Source organism: Papaver somniferum, unplaced genomic scaffold, assembly GCF_003573695.1.
Source record: "Papaver somniferum cultivar HN1 unplaced genomic scaffold, ASM357369v1 unplaced-scaffold_154, whole genome shotgun sequence".
NCBI classification, from domain to species: Eukaryota; Viridiplantae; Streptophyta; class Magnoliopsida; order Ranunculales; family Papaveraceae; genus Papaver; species Papaver somniferum.
Window position 1 is genome coordinate 4,493,886 of NW_020624820.1, and position 18,031 is coordinate 4,511,916.

The following is an 18,031-nucleotide window of genomic DNA, read 5'->3' on the forward strand; positions in this document are numbered from 1 at the left end:
CATTGACGGGAACAAGGCAAGTAACATTAACTGACATATATGCGATGAAGAGAAGAAAGCTGCATAATATACGGAAGTTGAAATTTGGCTGCTGTGATAAGTAGTTCATCTTCCTAACATGAACAGATTTTAGAGCTTCAAAATCTTACAAAGAATTTGAAATGTGTATAGAAAAAGTCGCAGTTTAGTTGGTCTTTATAAGTTAATGAAGTTGAGCAAGTCCATATTAACAGAAGGAGAACGTTTGAAGTCTTTGTGATCATTGATCCATTGTAGAAAGAACAAAGTACCGACTGGTACCGGAACCGTGACTGGCACCGTACTTGTCCCGAATGATATCGGAATCGAGGACACTGGTACAAGTAACGGTCCAAAATCTAAGAACCGAGATTAGGAAGATACAGGTACTCGGCCTCGGCAAGAACCGAACCGTACCGTGTGCACCATTAATGCAAACTCATACTAAGATTGAGTCATCTGGATTTTGAAGTTATTATATCAAGGGGATATTTCGATCAGGCTTACAAGGTATTTGTCTTATCGTCTCTGAATAATAATTCATAAAGATACTCTTATGCCTGTAGTACATTATATGATAGAATTGTGTTGAATAATTAAGGTACGTATCATCTACTGATTGCGCAACTTAGAGAATTGTTTAGTGACACATTTGAAGTATATACATACAGTAACTTTTTGTATAAAATATCTTGTTACCGCTAATTTTCCAATATTAACTTTGATTATATTATTAGTACAAGTTTTAACAGTTGTTCTATATGAACCGTTGTTTCCAACCATGCCGAAACCGCAGATATGGTGGACCCCGACCTATAGGAGAAAATAGGGGATCCCATTTATGGGTATTTATGTATGTGTGCGGTTTTGTCGTGGTTTGAAACCACGGTTCACCAAGAGTTGCTTAAGTTTTATACACAAAGTAATTAAGAAACAACATTTATTATGAGGGGACTAAGTTTTATACACAAAGTAATTAAGAAACAACATTTATTATGAGGGGTTAGTCCACGAGTGAGTTGGGAGGAGTTTAATGTATTTTGGATTTTGGGGATTTTGAGTGAGTGTAAGAGAGTATAGGGAGTTTGAGAGAGTTTGGTGTTTTGAGTGTAGTGAGTTTGAGAGATTCTCCCAAAATCTCTATTTTTTTGAGAGATTTGGAGTGACGCAAAAATACATTGGAAACTCCGTACAACTCCCCAGAACTCCCAAGAACAAACCAACTCCCTAGCATTCTAATTTTTACCACTAACAGGGAGTTTAAGAGTTTGTTTCAAACTCCCCCACGACTAACGTGATTTTCTAAGGAGTTTGGGAGACTCTTCTAAACTCTCCCACGACTAACGGAAATTCTGAGAGATTCCTTCGAACTCCCGCACGACTAACGGTAAAAAACCAACTACACCTGACTCCCTTGAGGACTAACACCCTGTATATCTATATATTTATATCTACAGTGAGTGCAAAAGTGCAAGTCTTGTAGCCTTAATAATAAGTTTGAGTTTTCTTTTTTTCATTTTTTTTTTTGGCCTTACAACCTGGAACTTGGGTTGTTGTTGCTTAAATTGTGCCGCTATGCCCTTACATTCGATGGCATGACAGAATTGGGGCGAGCATTTAGCCCGAAATCCGGGAATTTAGTCGGGATCATCCGTATTTTTGCGGGTGGATGTCCGGACCGTTCGCTAATGGGTTGCATGCTGATGGAATTTTTGAAATCCATCGGATGATGGATCAGGTCCGAATGCAATCTTGAAAATCCGTTGGACATCCATAGTCGTTCATTCTTTTTTTTATCATACTTCTTCCGTACAAATATGAAGTTAGTATATATGTTTTTTTCGTCAAATTAGGTATTCCTTTCCTACCATATTTTGATGATCTTACAAAATACAAAACCAATATATGTATAAGTGGACATACTTGATTCCAAGTACACTAAAAACATCTTACTTTAAAGGGGTCGGGTCGTTCTTCTTCTTCAAATTTTGAGTACCTTCAAAGCATTATACTCAAATCCAATTTTAAACCCTTAAATAAAGTAATTTTATTTCTAAAACCATCTGTAAATTTGTTATCTTTATTTCTATATTATATATTTTAATTATGTGACAAATTTATTGGATTATCCGCCTCCAATCCGTCCATTCATCCATTGGATGCAAATCCTTTGGATATTGAATTGGATGCGGATACAAAACGTGAAATATGTAGTGAATTGGATTGGATGCGGATAACATGAAAACCGGTCCATACGGGCCCATGCTCACCCCTAACGTCCATAACTGCTATAAGACGGATGTAAGCACCCCGTAGACCAGGTGGGGTATACTCCGTCCTAATCAAAAAGAACCTAATCTTAGAAATATATCTTAAATTATTCCTTTCAATAACTTCAATTCAATTATTTATATGTTATCCTTTTATATCTGAAACTTGTATGGTTAAGAATCACTTCAGGTTTTACCTACAACAGCCAACAAACAAAAACATCCAAACTTTTTGATTGTTTATAAATTGGAGTTTCAGGTAGTACAAATTTCCTGATTCTGGGGAACAAAGTGAAAATGGGTTTTTCTTTATACTACAGCACTGGTGTGTGTATGCGTGTTAGACCGGAATTTGGAGTTCTTGTACCTGTAGTATGTTCTGAACGGAAAGAACCTGGGGCAATGCGTCGTCGAGTGCTAAGGAAAGTAGACAATGAATTGGCTAAAGGGAATACCAAAACTGCACTTTCTCTTGTTAAGCAATTGCAAGGGAAGCCCGGGGGTTTACGCGGTTTCGGTGGGGCTAAACAGGTTCCAATTAATGTTCATTTGTTTTGTTTTCTTCTGTTCTTTAGAATTGGAAATTGGATATTTGGCTTTTGTTGAACTGGTTTCTTGAGTGCTCATTTTTGTTAAGACTGCTGTGTGTGATTAATTGTCGGTATGAAGTTCCAAAAAAATCGGAGTTGCTTTAAGAGTTTGTGAATTGTATTAGGAAGGACAATAAAAGAAAGATTGAAAAGATGGAGTAAAAGAGCTCCACATATGGATAACTACACTTTTTTATGCAGACTTATAGTCTTTTGGGGATAAGAATGCAGACTTGTAGTTGTAAGTGGAATTATTAGAGGATTGCTTTATGAATGACTTACATCATTGTCAATTGTCATGTCTCCAAATAGTTCTGTAATAAGTGGTAGTATTTTGCTTGATGTATGCACCACTAGAAACATGCCGATGACTCTTTTCTGATGTGATCAAAATATCTAGACCACGTCAGCGTTACTCGTAACTTTATTGCTCCTATTTTCCTAAACAATGCTTACACTATTATGTCTTGGAAATGTTTCTCTTTTCAACACGAAGAGCCGTTTCAGTCTAAATAGGTAGAGTCGGAAGAAACTTTTAGATTTAGTGTTTTCTCTATAGACCCTAGAGTGTACTGTACCGCGGGTGTTGGAGATAGTGTGTGCTAGTGTAGGCTTCTTCAAACATTTCAGGGTTACTTTTAATATTTTTTTGGGGAAAAAAACATAACTTGCTAAACTAGCAGATAATGGGAAAATGTCAAGAAGAAAGTTACTTTTAATATCTTATCAATATGATGATTTCTATGGTTTTTACACTTGTCCCGCTTTTAAGTTTTCGTTAGCATTGTCACTTGTTTGCACGAGTCATTGATCAACCTTCTTTAATATCTGTATGTATCGAGAAGTGCTTTGTTTTATGGGTGTCTCCTAAAACTCCTGATTACGCTACTTGGTACTTTCAATCCAATAGTGTCAAATAGTAGAAACTCTTATGCTTAAAAATGTGTTACAAATTAGTTATTTTTGTAGGTACCTCTGAGACGATACAGCCTGGATGAACTGAATTTGAGTGAAACGGAGATTTCAACACTTCAACCAGTGATGAAGTCGATTCTGAAGTCTATAGATATAAGCCTTCGCCTTGCTGCACTTCCATCGGTAGATTCCTTTTCTCTTGTATGATTATTTCTCTTTATCCAATTTTCTTATTAGTAGTCATGCAAAGATTTTTATGCAACTGCAACTTGGTGTTGTGAAAATGATGAGGCAAATTAAGGCTGGCAAGATGGAAATCCAAGAAACTTATTTATATTATGAGGAGTACCCAATATTGATATGGTAATTAGGAATGAGTTGAGTAATGACTAGATGGCTATGGTTCTTTAATAAAATGATCTCACTCTTGCAGTGAGAATGAGTATAAAAGTCATGGTAGATCCCTCATTGGTTTCCCTGGAATGTACTTAAGGGTCAAGACACAAACTCTACCATTTCTATCTTTGAATAGGAGAGTTCTGTCACTTTTTTGACTGTGCACTTCCTTATGTAGATTTGCTGCTTTCGGATTCTACTGGAAGTTTTTATTATCATCCATTGATGGTTTACCGAAAAATGTTGATTTTTAGGAGTCCCTTGAACGACTAGAGGAGGAAGGTATGAAGCTTGACACCGTGGATGATGTTCCCTGTGAAGATTACTATAGAATGTGCACGCAAGTAAGGATGCTTTACTGTTCTTAACGTACCAACTCACCGCGCCTTGTAGACAAAGACATATACAACAGTAAAAATTGTTAACAAGAAAAATAAAAGAGAAACCGCACTACTTGTGAGAGTCCAAACATGCCACAAACGCCAAATCTTTGTCACTATTTACTTCTGGGGAACAGGTTCTTGATTATCTTATGGATGTTCAGACATTTTTGAAAACAATGAGATGGACACTCTTGGGATCCAATGTTAACCAGTGAATATTCTCGAGTTAGTGCAAAGGTATCATGCTGATCTTTGTGGACCAGATCTTTTTTAATCTCTTGTAAATTGCTTTAGTATATGTACTTCTAATTGAAACGGTTTAGGCTTCTAGAATAAACGCTGAGGCTGCTGGACTACAACACGAGTGATGGGAATTTGAAATGGCATCGATGGAGGTTGTGACAACTTTCAACCTCCAACATTAACATTTAGCATAGATCACGGAAACGTGGTCTTTCAAACACGTATACCCTCATCGTATAAGAATACTCCTTATTCGTATGTGAAATTTCTTAATCAGCATTTTTCTACACACCCATACAGGATTAAGTTTTCCACATATCTGAACTTTTGTCATGATACCAATTATTATTTCTGTTCATTCCGGTCATAGATGCAGCATAAATAAAGATCTTTTATCAAGAACTAACTTTTTGCAGCATGAAGCTGGTCATTTCCTGACTGCTTACTTACTTGGAGTACTTCCAAAAAGATATACAATACCAAGTTTGGAAGCTATGCGGAACAATGAATTAGTTGGAGGTCGAGTAGACTTTATCGGGTTTGAGTTTCTTAGCAGTGTAAGTTTATCTTACTCTTTTTTTAGTTTTGGCCATGGTATCAATTGCAACATGACGATTATCATCTTCATCTTGCATCAGGTTAGAAGGATAACATCTCTGAAGGATAAAAGGGATGCTGGAAAAGTATCCCCAATGGTGAGATTTTGTTTTTTTAAGAGATAAAAGCTCATCTAGATTGGTTTTCTTGTTGTTCATCGTCCTTTGCACAAGGATTTTGAGCTTTAGCCTAAACCCTCATGTTTGTATTTTAAATTGAAACTCTGGGTATGTATCAATCAGTCAGTTGCCTATACCAGACCATCAGTTTATTCATATGAGCAAGTCGAAGCAATTATTTATAAATCTTCAACTCACTTACTTGTGCTTATGTACATTGCAGGAAAATCGAGTTCAGGTGTCATCTAGGGTGAGTGACATGCCCCTATTGTCTTTCAATACCTCTGCTTATGAGTGCTGTCTATCTACTCCTTCGAAAGACAACAACCTACAAATACAATTACAAATTACTTGTAAAGCATTCAGTCTTGCAACATATTTTTCCCTGCAGAATTATAACAGGTTATCATGTGTGGCATTAGGAGGATTGACAGCAGAGTGCCTTTCATTCGGATACTCTGAAGGAAGCTTTAACGATGTGGAACAGATTGAAACATTATTCCAATCTTTAGGTTTCACAAGGGCTGAAACAGATGCCCAAATTAAATGGTCTGTACTGAATACTCTTTCAATGTTAAGTCGGCATTACAGTGCAATACTAAAACTAGCTGCTGCAATGTCTTCTGGAAAATCTATTGGCTTCTGTATTGATACAATTGAAAGTTCCTTGGTTGGAAGTGAAATTTAAGTTATCAGTTGATTCTACAATTGTTTTGCCTTCATTTCAAACATTGAAAATACACAAATTGGAAGAACTGAAACTTGCATATATTGATACGGATGGATGTAATTACATAAACTTGACAAGATTCATAAACCCTAAACTAAAATCCACTAACATCTTCTGAAACTGATTCAATAACATCATAAAACGCCAAAATAGAAACACATAGATCCAAAACTCTAAAATTCTTGAGAAGCAGAACCGATTTCACCCTTTCCTTTCCCAGCCTTCTTTGGCAACAGATTCTGATGAATATTAGGTAGAACACCTCCGTTAGCAATAGTAACAGCACCCAATAGCTTGCTCAACTCTTCATCATTCCTCACTGCAAGTTGGATGTGTCTTGGTACAATCCTGTTCTTCTTGTTATCTCTTGCAGCATTTCCAGCTAATTCCAAAACCTAAAACAAAAACAATCCTTCAATCAGTCATTATATCAAACACATCCAGCGCAAAACCAATAAAAACAAGAATTATCAGAAAATTTGTTAAAATAAAAACCCATTTCAGAAATCAACATAAAAGAGAAAACCCATTTCAGTTATCATTTTAAAATCAAAAGTCAGATCTAGAAAAGAAAAGAAAAAAAATCAAAACCAACGCAAACCCATTGAAAACAAGAATTACAAAAAAATTGTTAAAATAAAAACTCATTTCAGAAATCAACATAAAACAAAAAACCCATTTCAGAAATCGCTTCAAAACCAAAAGTTAGATCCAGAACAGAAAAGAAATACAATCAAAATAGAAGTTAAAGAGCGTAGAATCGTTACCTCAGCAGCGAGGTATTCAAGCACGGCGGCGAGGTAAACAGGAGCACCACCACCAACACGTTCAGCATATTTACCAGCTTTCAGAAACCTAGCGATTCTACCAACAGGGAATTGTAGACCGGCTTTTGAAGATCTTGTTACTGATTTTGTTGCTTTTGGCTTTCCTCTTCCTCCTTTGGTTGATTTTGTTGCTGGAGAACTCATCTTGATATCTTCTTCTTTGAAAACTGAACTGAAACCCTAACCCTAATTTATGAGAACTGTAAAGTAGATTTGGAGATTCTTGAGAGAGAGGAGAGGTTGTGAGTGAGATGTTTAGAGAAATGAGAGCTTGGTTTATATACAGGATGCATCTCGTTCCTCATTGGCTTATTTCTTATCATGCGGATCGATGACGTGAAATGTTAATTTGGTTTTGCGGGAAACGAAAAGTTTTTGAAATTTTGGTTTTTCGGTATTTTTGGGTTTTCGCGGCTGTAGTTTTTCGGGAGAAGTTAAATCGTTTTGGGCTATCTTCCCGGTCAACTATTTCTCCAGGGTGCTTCTTTAGGTGGTTTGTGGTTCCAGACTATGGCCTCAAGGCAATACGCCCAGTAAGTATAAGGGCCTGAAGTGAACCGAACCAGTTATAGTTTTGGGAATCAAGTCATTTTAATTAGCACTAATTTATTTGCTCTATCTTTAATAAAAAAAATTTGAATCAATATCATGCACTAAAATTAAATCGAGATCAGCCATTCAAGTTGAACCTAGATGTATAACACTAAAGAAGAAATTTCATTGTAAAATTTCTTGCGAAAAGTGAAAATTTGTTGTCAAATTATAGATATAGTGTTTGGATCATAAAATAGATGGAAATATTAAAATAAAAAAAACTCATTTTAGTAATTTCTAAGAATTTTTTGAAGAAAAGATAATCGATTAATTTCTTGACAAATTTTGTTGAACTGATTAAGGTTCTTCTTTACATTTTATGTTGATAAAATTTGGATGTTTGATCTTAAATTTATTTATTTAATCTTAATTTAACTTATTTGTAATTAAGATTAAGGAAAAATCATACTAATTGGTGAAAAGTAAAGAAGTAGGTGTTTCATATTCCCTTAACATATTATATGAATCATCCAACTCTACTTAGTTAGTCGGTACGATATCCAAACCTTGAATCAATGGATGGTGAGGTCTTTCTCCTCCCTTAACGAAGTTATCTGCTTCAACTCTTAATCTGGAAGATAGATGTAAGGATGGGTTTGTTTCTTTAGGTGAAAACTAGCCCATCCGGGTAAAAAGGAGATTCGGTTTAGAAAATTTTGTTTAAATTTTTTTGTGAAGATACGCCTAAATGAAGATTGCTTCTTGGTTTTCATAAATGGAAAGTCAAATGTTATGATTTTACTAGTCTATCCATTGAGGGGCAGCTTCTCTCTCTTATTTTTCTCTCTTAACACAAGGGGACCACTTCTCTATCCCTTTTTTTATAATATTAAATGATTGGGACCAAGGTAAAATTAGGAAAAAACATGAAAAAAATGGTTACAATGATTAGTTTTCTTAATTTTTTTTGCAAACCAACAAGCTTATTTTTTAGAAACAGAGGGAGTATATTAAACGAAATAATCTTTGTTTGTCTCAACATACATCTCTGATTCATTTCTTGAGATTGAGACATCAGTTACCGAAAACAAATTATTCATTTATTATTTCGTAATACGATCCAAATGAGTTGAGTGCAATAAGTCTTTACAACTATTGAAGCAACTTAATATATTGGACTATATCTTAGGAATCACGTATGTTTGCCAGATTGTTTGAAGGCGTAGGGATACTTATCAAACTAGGTAGCTAGGGGTAGTTTACTTGGTCTCAACTATACGAAGTTGGTAGTAGTCGGCGGCTTAATTATGAGAGTATTCAAAACTGGACTACATCCCGTGATATTTCTGTATTTACGGTTTCCTCGTTAACAAAATCTTGTTATGTGCTTTTACTTTACTTTCCGCATTATAATTATTGTCCATAACTGCACTTCAGTTAAATCCCTGGCCAATCACCAGCAATTACTCCCTTGACTGTGATTCCCATTTCAGTCCATTCAACACACGGCAATACCACCAGTTTTATAAAAAATCCAATTGCAGCTTCAGCTCTACACAACAATCTTCATTTCTTCTTCCCTGTCTCAGTCTCTCAATTGCAAGCAATAACAACACACAACTGCATCATCCTACTGCAACACCCACATTCAGTTCAGCTGCACTACCTCTTTAAGCTCATAATAACCAGCTGGTGCTCACTGCATATTTCAATTCAGTTTTAACAGCAACAACATGCTAGCCATTGCATCCATACAACCAACACAGTTCCGATTATTTGAGCTGCACAACACTGCAATCTTCTCTCCTGTTTCAGTACTTGTTCTTCTATGTTGCAAACCACCAGGCTCAAGCCATTCCATAATCATCAGTGCCTTCAGTTGCAACGTCTCCTCTTTCTAGCATCACTGCCATCATTCAAGCTCATCTAAACTCAAACCCATTTCAATTCCATTTTCACTGGCAGCAACACCCATTTCAGCATAACCACTGCCAATTGCACGGACCCATTTTCGAGCTTTCCTGCACTGCAGCTGCTTCATATTAGTGCAATTCATGCCTGCACTCCCATGTCATCTCCTTCTCAGATACCAACACCACCAGAACTGCATCTTCACCAGCCTGCAATCTCTGAATCAAACCCCTCCCAAATTATCTGAGCTTCATTGCTTCAAACTCCACAGTTCAATTCTCCATCACACACAGAGCTGGACTGCAGCTCACAATCTCCATGAATCAGTCATATCCTTGGCTATCCCAGCTTCTGAACCAAGTCCCTGAATTTAATCAAATCAACAACACATCTCCAATTTCCATTAACGGCTGCAATTCTCAGCCAAACTTGAAATCACAAGAGACCCATTCTTTGATTCTTCTCGTTCTTCATTTTCGCTTCCTCAATTTCTGTAGAACCCTAACTCAGTTCAATTCCAGTTCGTTCAGCAAAACCCATTTTCTACTTCTCTCGATCTGAACTTCAAGGAACCCTAATTAGATTTTGGGGAAGAACAGAATGGGTTTCGAATCCCTAATCTTCTGATCTTCTCTTCTTCATTTGATCTTTCTCACCAGCAGACAATTGATTCTTCAAAATCTCCATCATTTTCTACCAGAGGCTATGCCGCCACGGACTCTCGGTGTTAGAACCCAAATGATTGAGAAATGAATTCTCATCTGAATTCTAGGGTAGGTGTAATAATTTAGACTGGATATAGCCACCCAGGTTTCACAAATAAGGGGTAATCCCATTTATTTGGCCTGTCAGTTGCGCAGAACTGACGGTTCATTCTTCCGCTTCTTCGTCGCATAGATCCAACTACCACTCGCCTGTGATTTGATGATTCTTCCATTTGTGCTCCAAAAGCGTGCTTTGTCTCCTTCCTTGAATTCTTTCACCAACAGCATCCGCCTCTTACTTCTCAGATTTACTTTTTCTCTTCAATTTGAATTCATCACTAAAGCAGTCGTGCTTTTCAGACAAAACTTGCATCACTAAAGCCGACATACTTTTCAGAAAGAGATGAAGAAATAAAAGCAAACAATGATAAATAATCCGCCTCCACAGCATTTGCACCTTAGATGAGACTTTTGGGTTGATTCTTCTTCTTTTGTTCCAAATGACTCCAAAGTACCTAAACACTCAAAAGCAAACATAAGATATATAATTTACAATAAAAATAGCAAAGAAAGCATAAATACTAGATATAAAATTAGGTGTTTTATACAACTATCAGTTTGCAAACTTGCATTCCTTAGTTTATATAAGCTAAGTTCACGAATAATCGTTTTTAGAAAATAACCAAATTAAGTACGCATACTGGTACGCGGACTTAAGTACCCGGACGAAGTTTGTTTTCAGTTCACAAACTCCAGCAGAAATTCACGGGATGTGAACTTCTAATAGTGCGCATACTGGTACGCAAACTTTAGTTCCGGTTTTACTGAGCAGCAAAGTACGCATACTTTGGTTTAAGGAATAAGGACTTACACATGTATGAGTTACCACACAATTTTTATATCCAACCATGTTTATACAATCTAAACTCTCATTTCAATCTAAACTCTCATTTCAATCATTGAAACATTCTTAGAGGACGTTATATAGTTGTTATTCACAAACCATTTTTCGTCAAAGCAATTTTCAAGTAATTGAAACTTAAATGATTTTCGTCACTAGTAAAGATGAACTTGGCCAAAGCGAAAGCTTACCAACACATATTTCGAGAAATAGATAAGCGAGATAAACTTGGATCGAAATAGCAAATGTGTATAATCAAAGTCTAAATAGCAATACGACTTTTGTCTCAAGATAAGAGATAGAGTAGATAAACTTTTGAGTGATAGATAAGTATCCACATACCTTTTAGTCGATGAAGTTCCACCAGTTCCTTGAGTAGTTCCTCGTCTTTGTACGATGATATCCATGGAGTCTTTGAGCTCAACTACACTTTCTATCCTAATCCGAGACTTAGTTATAAGTAGACTAGAAATCACGACTTATAGTTTTGGCAACTAAACTTGACAACAAGCTTGAGATAGCAACGATTGCGAGTTCGAACGAGCAGTGCTCTAACAAAAACTTACTCAATATCTTTGTATTAATTGTCATTTATTTTTTAAATAAAAATATTTATGGATATTGATTACGGGTACTAGTTAACATGGTTGTATACATGGGAAAGGATCAAAAAAAAATTATGACAAAATCTCAAATTCCCATGGTCGAGTATATCTAAAGAGGAAATAGTCTACAATTTCACTTTTCTATTTATTTTCCCTCTCAAATAAGAATTCCAAAAGCTCCAAAGTTTTAGTGCGGGAAACCAAAATCAAATGGAGGAAAAAAAATTCTTAAATTATGGATTCGATAATAAAAGCAGTATAAGTTTGCTTTTATTTTCTTAAAATATTTTCTAAAGTAATAATACTATCCAATTTAGAATTTTTAACACTAACAATTTTAGTTTTGGTAATAATATAACATTAAATAGACTATTCAAGGGATAGTCATAATATTTTATAGGATTTCCTTAATATCTTGACAAAGTCAATTAGGACTGTTAATTTAGGACGGAGGGAGTACTTGATAATAGGTTCGGTAATAACCAAACTCTATAGGATCACTATCAAGTAATGCAGAGTTAAAGTATATGTGTATTTTACTTTATTATACTCCCTCTGTTTCATAAAGACTGCCCGCTTTGACTTTGTCAAAATATTAAAGTGGCCATAATATTTTACTTGACTACCCTTAGTTACTTACTTATTTTATTTTAATGAAGATGCTGGCTATAAAAACTACCTAAAGTTGTTCGAAATAGTTATAAATACAAAATATAGAAGGAAAACTAAAATATATCGAATTTATGGAGTATAAACTTTATAAGGAATTTAATTTTTGGAGCCAAATATATTTTCTCTATAAAGGAATAAAGGATATACATGGATTATACAAATTTCATTAATATATTAGATTGGGTCCCATTAAAAATGAATTTTTGAATATAAAATGTTTGAGGGTATATTAGAAAGCTCATTGGAAAAATATGACTATAAACAGGAGTTGGACACAATTTTGAAATAGACAAAAATGGAATAGAGGACGGTCTTTTTGAAACGGAGGGAGTAATAAATAATTATAAAGCGGAAATCAAAGTAAAAGACACAACAAGATTTTGCTAACGAGGAAACCGCAAATGCAGGAAAACCCCAGGACCTAGTCCAGTTCTGAATACTCTCAGAATTAAGCCGTCATGCAAAATCTAAACCAACTTCGTATAATTGAGACCAAGTCCCCCAGCTACTTAGTTCCCTTAGTATCCCTGCGCCTTCGACTTATAGAGTAACGCATGTGAATAGCAAGTCCTTTGGTTCGTATTCCAAACAATAAAGGAAGAATCTGTTTGGTAACTACTCTAATCAATCTTTGCTACAAGATATCAATGAGTTGTTGACAAAGGATCTTCCGTTTAATCTAATAAACTTTTGTCTTTTAGATCAATATATCCAATAACTACCAAAGTTGTCAAGTTTAGATTCGCACTCAATCAAAATAAATCTCAAAGAAATATATTAAGAATGTCAATCTCACGCAACTAATCAATCGAATAAATCTGATTCTAGTTGGATCTCAGCCGATCAAGGTTTGTGCACACATATTCACAAGATACGAAAACCAATAAGAAATATTCTTCGTCTTCAAATATTCTTTAATCTTCAATAACTTGCACAACACCACTTGAATCGCCTGTGATCAATCACGCACAGAATGGAGTCTTTTAATAATGGATTATCACAAGACGTCTTTAGATCTACAAACAGTTATAAAGATCTCGTCGATACTTCGACCTAGTTTGAGTGAATCTTATATCAGAAGAGAAGATTCTCAATAATAAACAAACTAGGTGCAATCAAAGTTTCAACAACCGTTAGTCAATCAAATCAATCGAAAACTAATAACACTGCAATTATATTGTTTCCCACCAACGGTACTCCTAGAGCTTCTTGATCCCATAGAAGTCTTTAAACGAGGGGTCGTAAGAGATTTCACCTAATTATGATATTTTACTCTCCGAATAGACGACACCACTAGAAATAACAAGAAATGAAGTTTGCTGGCTCTTAGGATGGTTTTCTAGAAATGCAAACTTAGGTATTTATTGACCAAGGATGTTTGGACACCAAGGAATTTCCAAAACCGAAAATATTCTCAAGATATACAATGAATTGCAAAATTCGGTTTTCATAATTCCAATAAGTGCTTGTCCAATATTTCCGAAATCTCTCAATAGAAAATCCACAACTAGTAAATGCACATTACTAACTTTTATTTTCTAGAGCTACATATTAATTGCTGGTAATTAATATGTACAAAATCAAAAACCTTAATTAAAAGATTCTTAATTTATTTCGGTACAAGATCACCTTGGGTAGTAAAGAATATCTTTGAACAATGAATGATAAGAGTTACTGCTCGTTTTCAAAGTATGTTGACATCTTTTCACTGCAAATCCTTATTTCATATTACATGGATTTGCATTCTTGGAATCGGTTATACCACACTTCCAAACAAGTTTAGAATTGATTCACCTGTATTCCAAGACTACTATGTGATTGATCAAATACCAAATCACATACATGGGTTCAATCGGTTCTACCAATCACTAGGATCAGTTATACCTAAATATGGAAACACTTGTGATCGGTCACACCAGTCACTTGGATCGATTACACCAGTTACAAGGATCGGTTCCGTCTACACATGGTATTACTTGTGATCGGTCACACCAGTTACCAGGACCGGTTACCAATTACAAGGCTCGGTCACACAACACTCGTGATCAGCCACACCAATTACTAGGATCGGTTACACCAATTACTAGGATCGACCACACCAATTACAAGGATCGATTATACCAGCACATGGTGATTACTTAGGATCGGTTACACCAATTAATAAAAACTAGTCATACCAAATCATAAGTCAGGCATTGTGATTAGTTATAAAAGATACATAACCTAAGTTAAGATCGGTTATACCATCTCACACATATTGGTCATCCAAAGATTTGCAGTGAATAGCCGGACTAATAAGCCCAGTGATTTCCCTTTCGATTCACGAAAAGTTCATGAGTGTACTTCCTTTAAACACATGTAATACATTGTTTCCTAGGATGAAATCTTCACCATAACCCATTCATATAATTGTATGGTTTATTTGTTTTTTGGTACTTAGGTTTTGACCAGAATACGAATTTGGTCTAACATTTATCCAACATTTGCGTTTGGTCTAAAGACCAACGTTGACCTGCAAGACCGTTATTGACCTGATTTTAATCAAATTTGTAAATAATTAAATTTTATAAAATAAAATAAATTATATGTGTATACAAATCTACCCCTGAAGTGGCCTAGCATGCAACAGCTATGATGTAACTATCAAACCTACGGTCATGATTTAAGACAAACTACTCATCTTTTGAGTTATAGTGGAGATAAATAATTGATGAAGCCATGGATTAAATAATGATGTTTGCATCTGTTCTGAAGAGGTGGAGGTGGTCATGAAGCACAATTGACAAAATCGTGGATTATTAATTGTCTCCCACTTTATAGGTCTTTCAAATGTTGGTGGTGCTATTGAACAAAGGATCATACAATGGAAAAGGGTTCAAAAATTAATAGCTGTTGATATCATTTTTAAAATCAATTGAGCGATTCAAGTGTTGTTTTAGCCTTTTTTTGGAGAGGGGATGATTGGATTGCTGTTGGGCTCAAAAAATCAGCAATGAAGTAGGGAGTTTTGAGCCAATGAAACCGTCAAGAGGTGATGTTTATGCTATTATGTTTGGGTGTTGAATGGTGGAGAAATTAATGATTTTAAGAGTTAGAATGGGTTTGGAATGGTTTTGTTATATTGAAATTTGAATTTTCGGGTGAAGAAGCTACAGTAGGAGCTTAATACAGCCATGGAAAACACACACCTCTGCACCAACAAAACCGTATACCAGGTGTTCGATAGAACGCCTGGAAAAAGAAAAAGGAGGTTACAGGTTCATATCATTACAGATCGAGAGCAAATTCTTTCAGATGCTGCCAGAGTTTCAAATCGGCAGAGCTCGGGGTCACCATGGATAGTCGAGATGGGGTTATAACAAGGATTGCTGGCAAATGGTGGAACTTGATTAGAAGCTAACATGAAGATGAGATATAAGATATGGGTTAGAGTTTGATATGGAATTAGGGAAGAAATTGAAGAAGGTATTGACGCAATTCAAAGGTTTCAAGTCCGAGATTAACACGGGAATAAGTCTATGGTTGATTTGAACGGGAATCTCAGCGAGAGAAATCAATAATCATGGTGGTGTTGCTGTTTCCGTATAAATTAAGTCTGATAAGAAGGAAGCTGTTAATGTGAAACTGAGATTGAATTAGGCAATGGGTTTTGGTGCTTTGTTAAAGTCTGCGAAATGGAGATTAGATGATGGATTTGGTGGGGTTTGTTGATGCCGGAATCGGTGACGCGGTGGAGTTCTTGGTATCACTGAGAAACAAGGAAAGGGAAGAGCTGGTGGTATTTAATTAATCAAGGGTATAATTGTAAACTCTTATTTTTCACTTTATAAAATTAATTAGGATTTGGTCATACACGGTCAATGTGGGTCAACATCAGTCTTTAGACCAAACGCAAAGGCTGGCAAATGTTAGACCAAACCCAGGTCTTGGTCAAAGCATGAGTACCAAAAACCAAATAACCCTAATTATAATAATATATACAAGATCATGTCGATGTCATATTTATGAAGTTCAAAAGATAAGCATTATACTTCGTACTCTAATTCCCTAATACTATGATCATACTATTATGATCATGTCACATCACTGGAGTATTATACAATATGTACAGTGTATACATCTTTGCCGTAATGTTTTCAATATAACACGACTTGAAAGATATGTTAGGAATGAAACAGTTCAATTCAATATTACTAACCTCAAGAGAAAGAATGATGTCGGCGTTGTAGTTCGCTACTTTTTCACATTCTTCAGATCTTCGGAGTAACACTTGTATGTCTCAACATTCCTAGACTCTCTAGTCTAACCTAAACGAAGTTGACTCTAGTATTTAATCAAGCGACTCTAGATGAGTTTTGATACTAAAATATGACAACCAAACTTGGCATACCAACGCTTGGTGAGTTCAACCGAGCTATGATCTAATACACCTTTCTATCTATGAGATATTGTCGCATGACTAAATTATACATTACATGCATAACAAAAATGTTAGAGTCAAGTTTATCTAGAATATCGTTCTTGAAATATGCTAAGCTTAAAAACATTTGTCCATACTTGATGAATTTGGTTAAGAACAATTTATTGTTTATGACCTAATTATGATTCAAGATTTAATCATTTGAAAATAGTCTGGAATAGTGATATGTGTCTTTGATGTTATTCATGAATGTTACATATTGATTATTAAACAGATATAGAAGTACTATAAATCTGGATACAAGACAATATGCATACCAGTTCACATACTGGGAGAACCGTTATAAGTCCGGAGCCGCAGTACATGCATCTAGTACACGTACCGGCGCAACTATAGTTCGGCAGAGAGTTTTTGGTACGCATACCCAGTGTCCATACCATAAAAAGTCCGTGACTCGTTAACCAGAAAAGGTATGCATACCTAGTATGCAAACCGGAAAAGATCTGTTGGTTTCAAAATCGGAAAAAGTACGCATACCATAAAAAATTCATGAGTTTCTGAACATGTTTTTGTCTTAAGGGTATACACACCCGGTACACGTACTATGACAAAGATATTCATGAACTGTATAGTACACATACCCGATATACGTACTTAACCTGTCGAATATTTTCAGATGCATCGGAATTATTTCTATGATATAATCGGCATTTGAACTACTCTATAAGAACACACCTAGACATGATTGATCACATTTGTGACTCAAGATTAAAGTCTTAAAGCGTTATAAGAAAATGGTTAAGCTTATTGTTCAAGTGGCTAGTTTTGTCTAACCTTACATGAACATGTATTTGTACATGGTTCAGTTATGGTTATTCCTCACCAGAGTGTATATTCTGCTATGTTAATCTCAAGTTAAGTTTTTCATCTAACAGTGATTGTTGATTGCTTGATTTCAAAGATACCTTAGCTTAAATCCAAAGCAACCTTGATCTTGAAAGTCTATAAAAAGAGAACCTCAAACAACTGGGATATTTGAATCCCTGACACTATTCTTGTATGTCCTAGTTGTAAATTAGAATCGTCCTCTCCTTCAAACCCTTCTAGGGTTTAGCGACTAAAAAGACTTCACCTAGGGATTCGTGAAGCCAGGTTCAACTATCGTTATCTTGATAGTTCGCGTATCCTGATCTTGT

General features: G+C 35.5%; 2 protein-coding genes across 5 annotated transcripts; one reads left to right on the forward strand and one right to left on the reverse strand.

The window, feature by feature from the left end:
• Positions 1–2,455: 2,455 nt before the first annotated feature.
• On the forward strand, positions 2,456–6,239 carry LOC113336706. Of its 4 annotated transcripts, none has more exons than XM_026582356.1 (7): positions 2,464–2,819; positions 3,848–3,976; positions 4,444–4,533; positions 5,232–5,372; positions 5,454–5,510; positions 5,755–5,781; positions 5,954–6,235. In XM_026582356.1, the coding sequence occupies exons 1-7, from the start codon at positions 2,586–2,588 to the stop codon at positions 5,960–5,962; spliced, it is 687 nt and encodes a 228-aa protein (XP_026438141.1). In that variant the 5' UTR covers positions 2,464–2,585; the 3' UTR covers positions 5,963–6,235. The 4 variants fall into 4 exon arrangements, with proteins under 4 accessions (XP_026438139.1, XP_026438138.1, XP_026438141.1 ...); XM_026582355.1 differs by having other exon boundaries at positions 2,465–2,819; positions 5,923–6,239; XM_026582353.1 differs by having other exon boundaries at positions 2,460–2,819; positions 5,755–6,239.
• A 38-nt stretch (positions 6,240–6,277) lies between these two features.
• On the reverse strand, positions 6,278–7,331 carry LOC113336707 (histone H2AX). Its single transcript, XM_026582357.1, has 2 exons — positions 7,029–7,331; positions 6,278–6,656 (listed from the first exon to the last, which is right to left on the reverse strand). The coding sequence occupies exons 1-2, from the start codon at positions 7,230–7,232 to the stop codon at positions 6,435–6,437; spliced, it is 426 nt and encodes a 141-aa protein (XP_026438142.1). The 5' UTR covers positions 7,233–7,331; the 3' UTR covers positions 6,278–6,434.
• Positions 7,332–18,031: the final 10,700 nt, after the last annotated feature.

What these genes read in the sequence shown, in the direction of transcription:
- LOC113336706 (XM_026582353.1), top strand. Translation starts at nt 2,586, where the DNA reads ATGGGTTTTTCTTTATACTACAGCACTGGTGTGTGTATGCGTGTTAGA. An exon ending in GTTTCGGTGGGGCTAAACAG is followed by an intron (nt 2,820 to 3,847) that starts GTTCCAATTAAT and finishes TTATTTTTGTAG; the next exon opens with GTACCTCTGAGACGATACAG. An exon ending in GCCTTGCTGCACTTCCATCG is followed by an intron (nt 3,977 to 4,443) that starts GTAGATTCCTTT and finishes GTTGATTTTTAG; the next exon opens with GAGTCCCTTGAACGACTAGA.
- LOC113336707 (XM_026582357.1), bottom strand. Translation starts at nt 7,232, where the DNA reads ATGAGTTCTCCAGCAACAAAATCAACCAAAGGAGGAAGAGGAAAGCCA. An exon ending in TTGAATACCTCGCTGCTGAG is followed by an intron (nt 6,657 to 7,028) that starts GTAACGATTCTA and finishes TTTTTGTTTTAG; the next exon opens with GTTTTGGAATTAGCTGGAAA.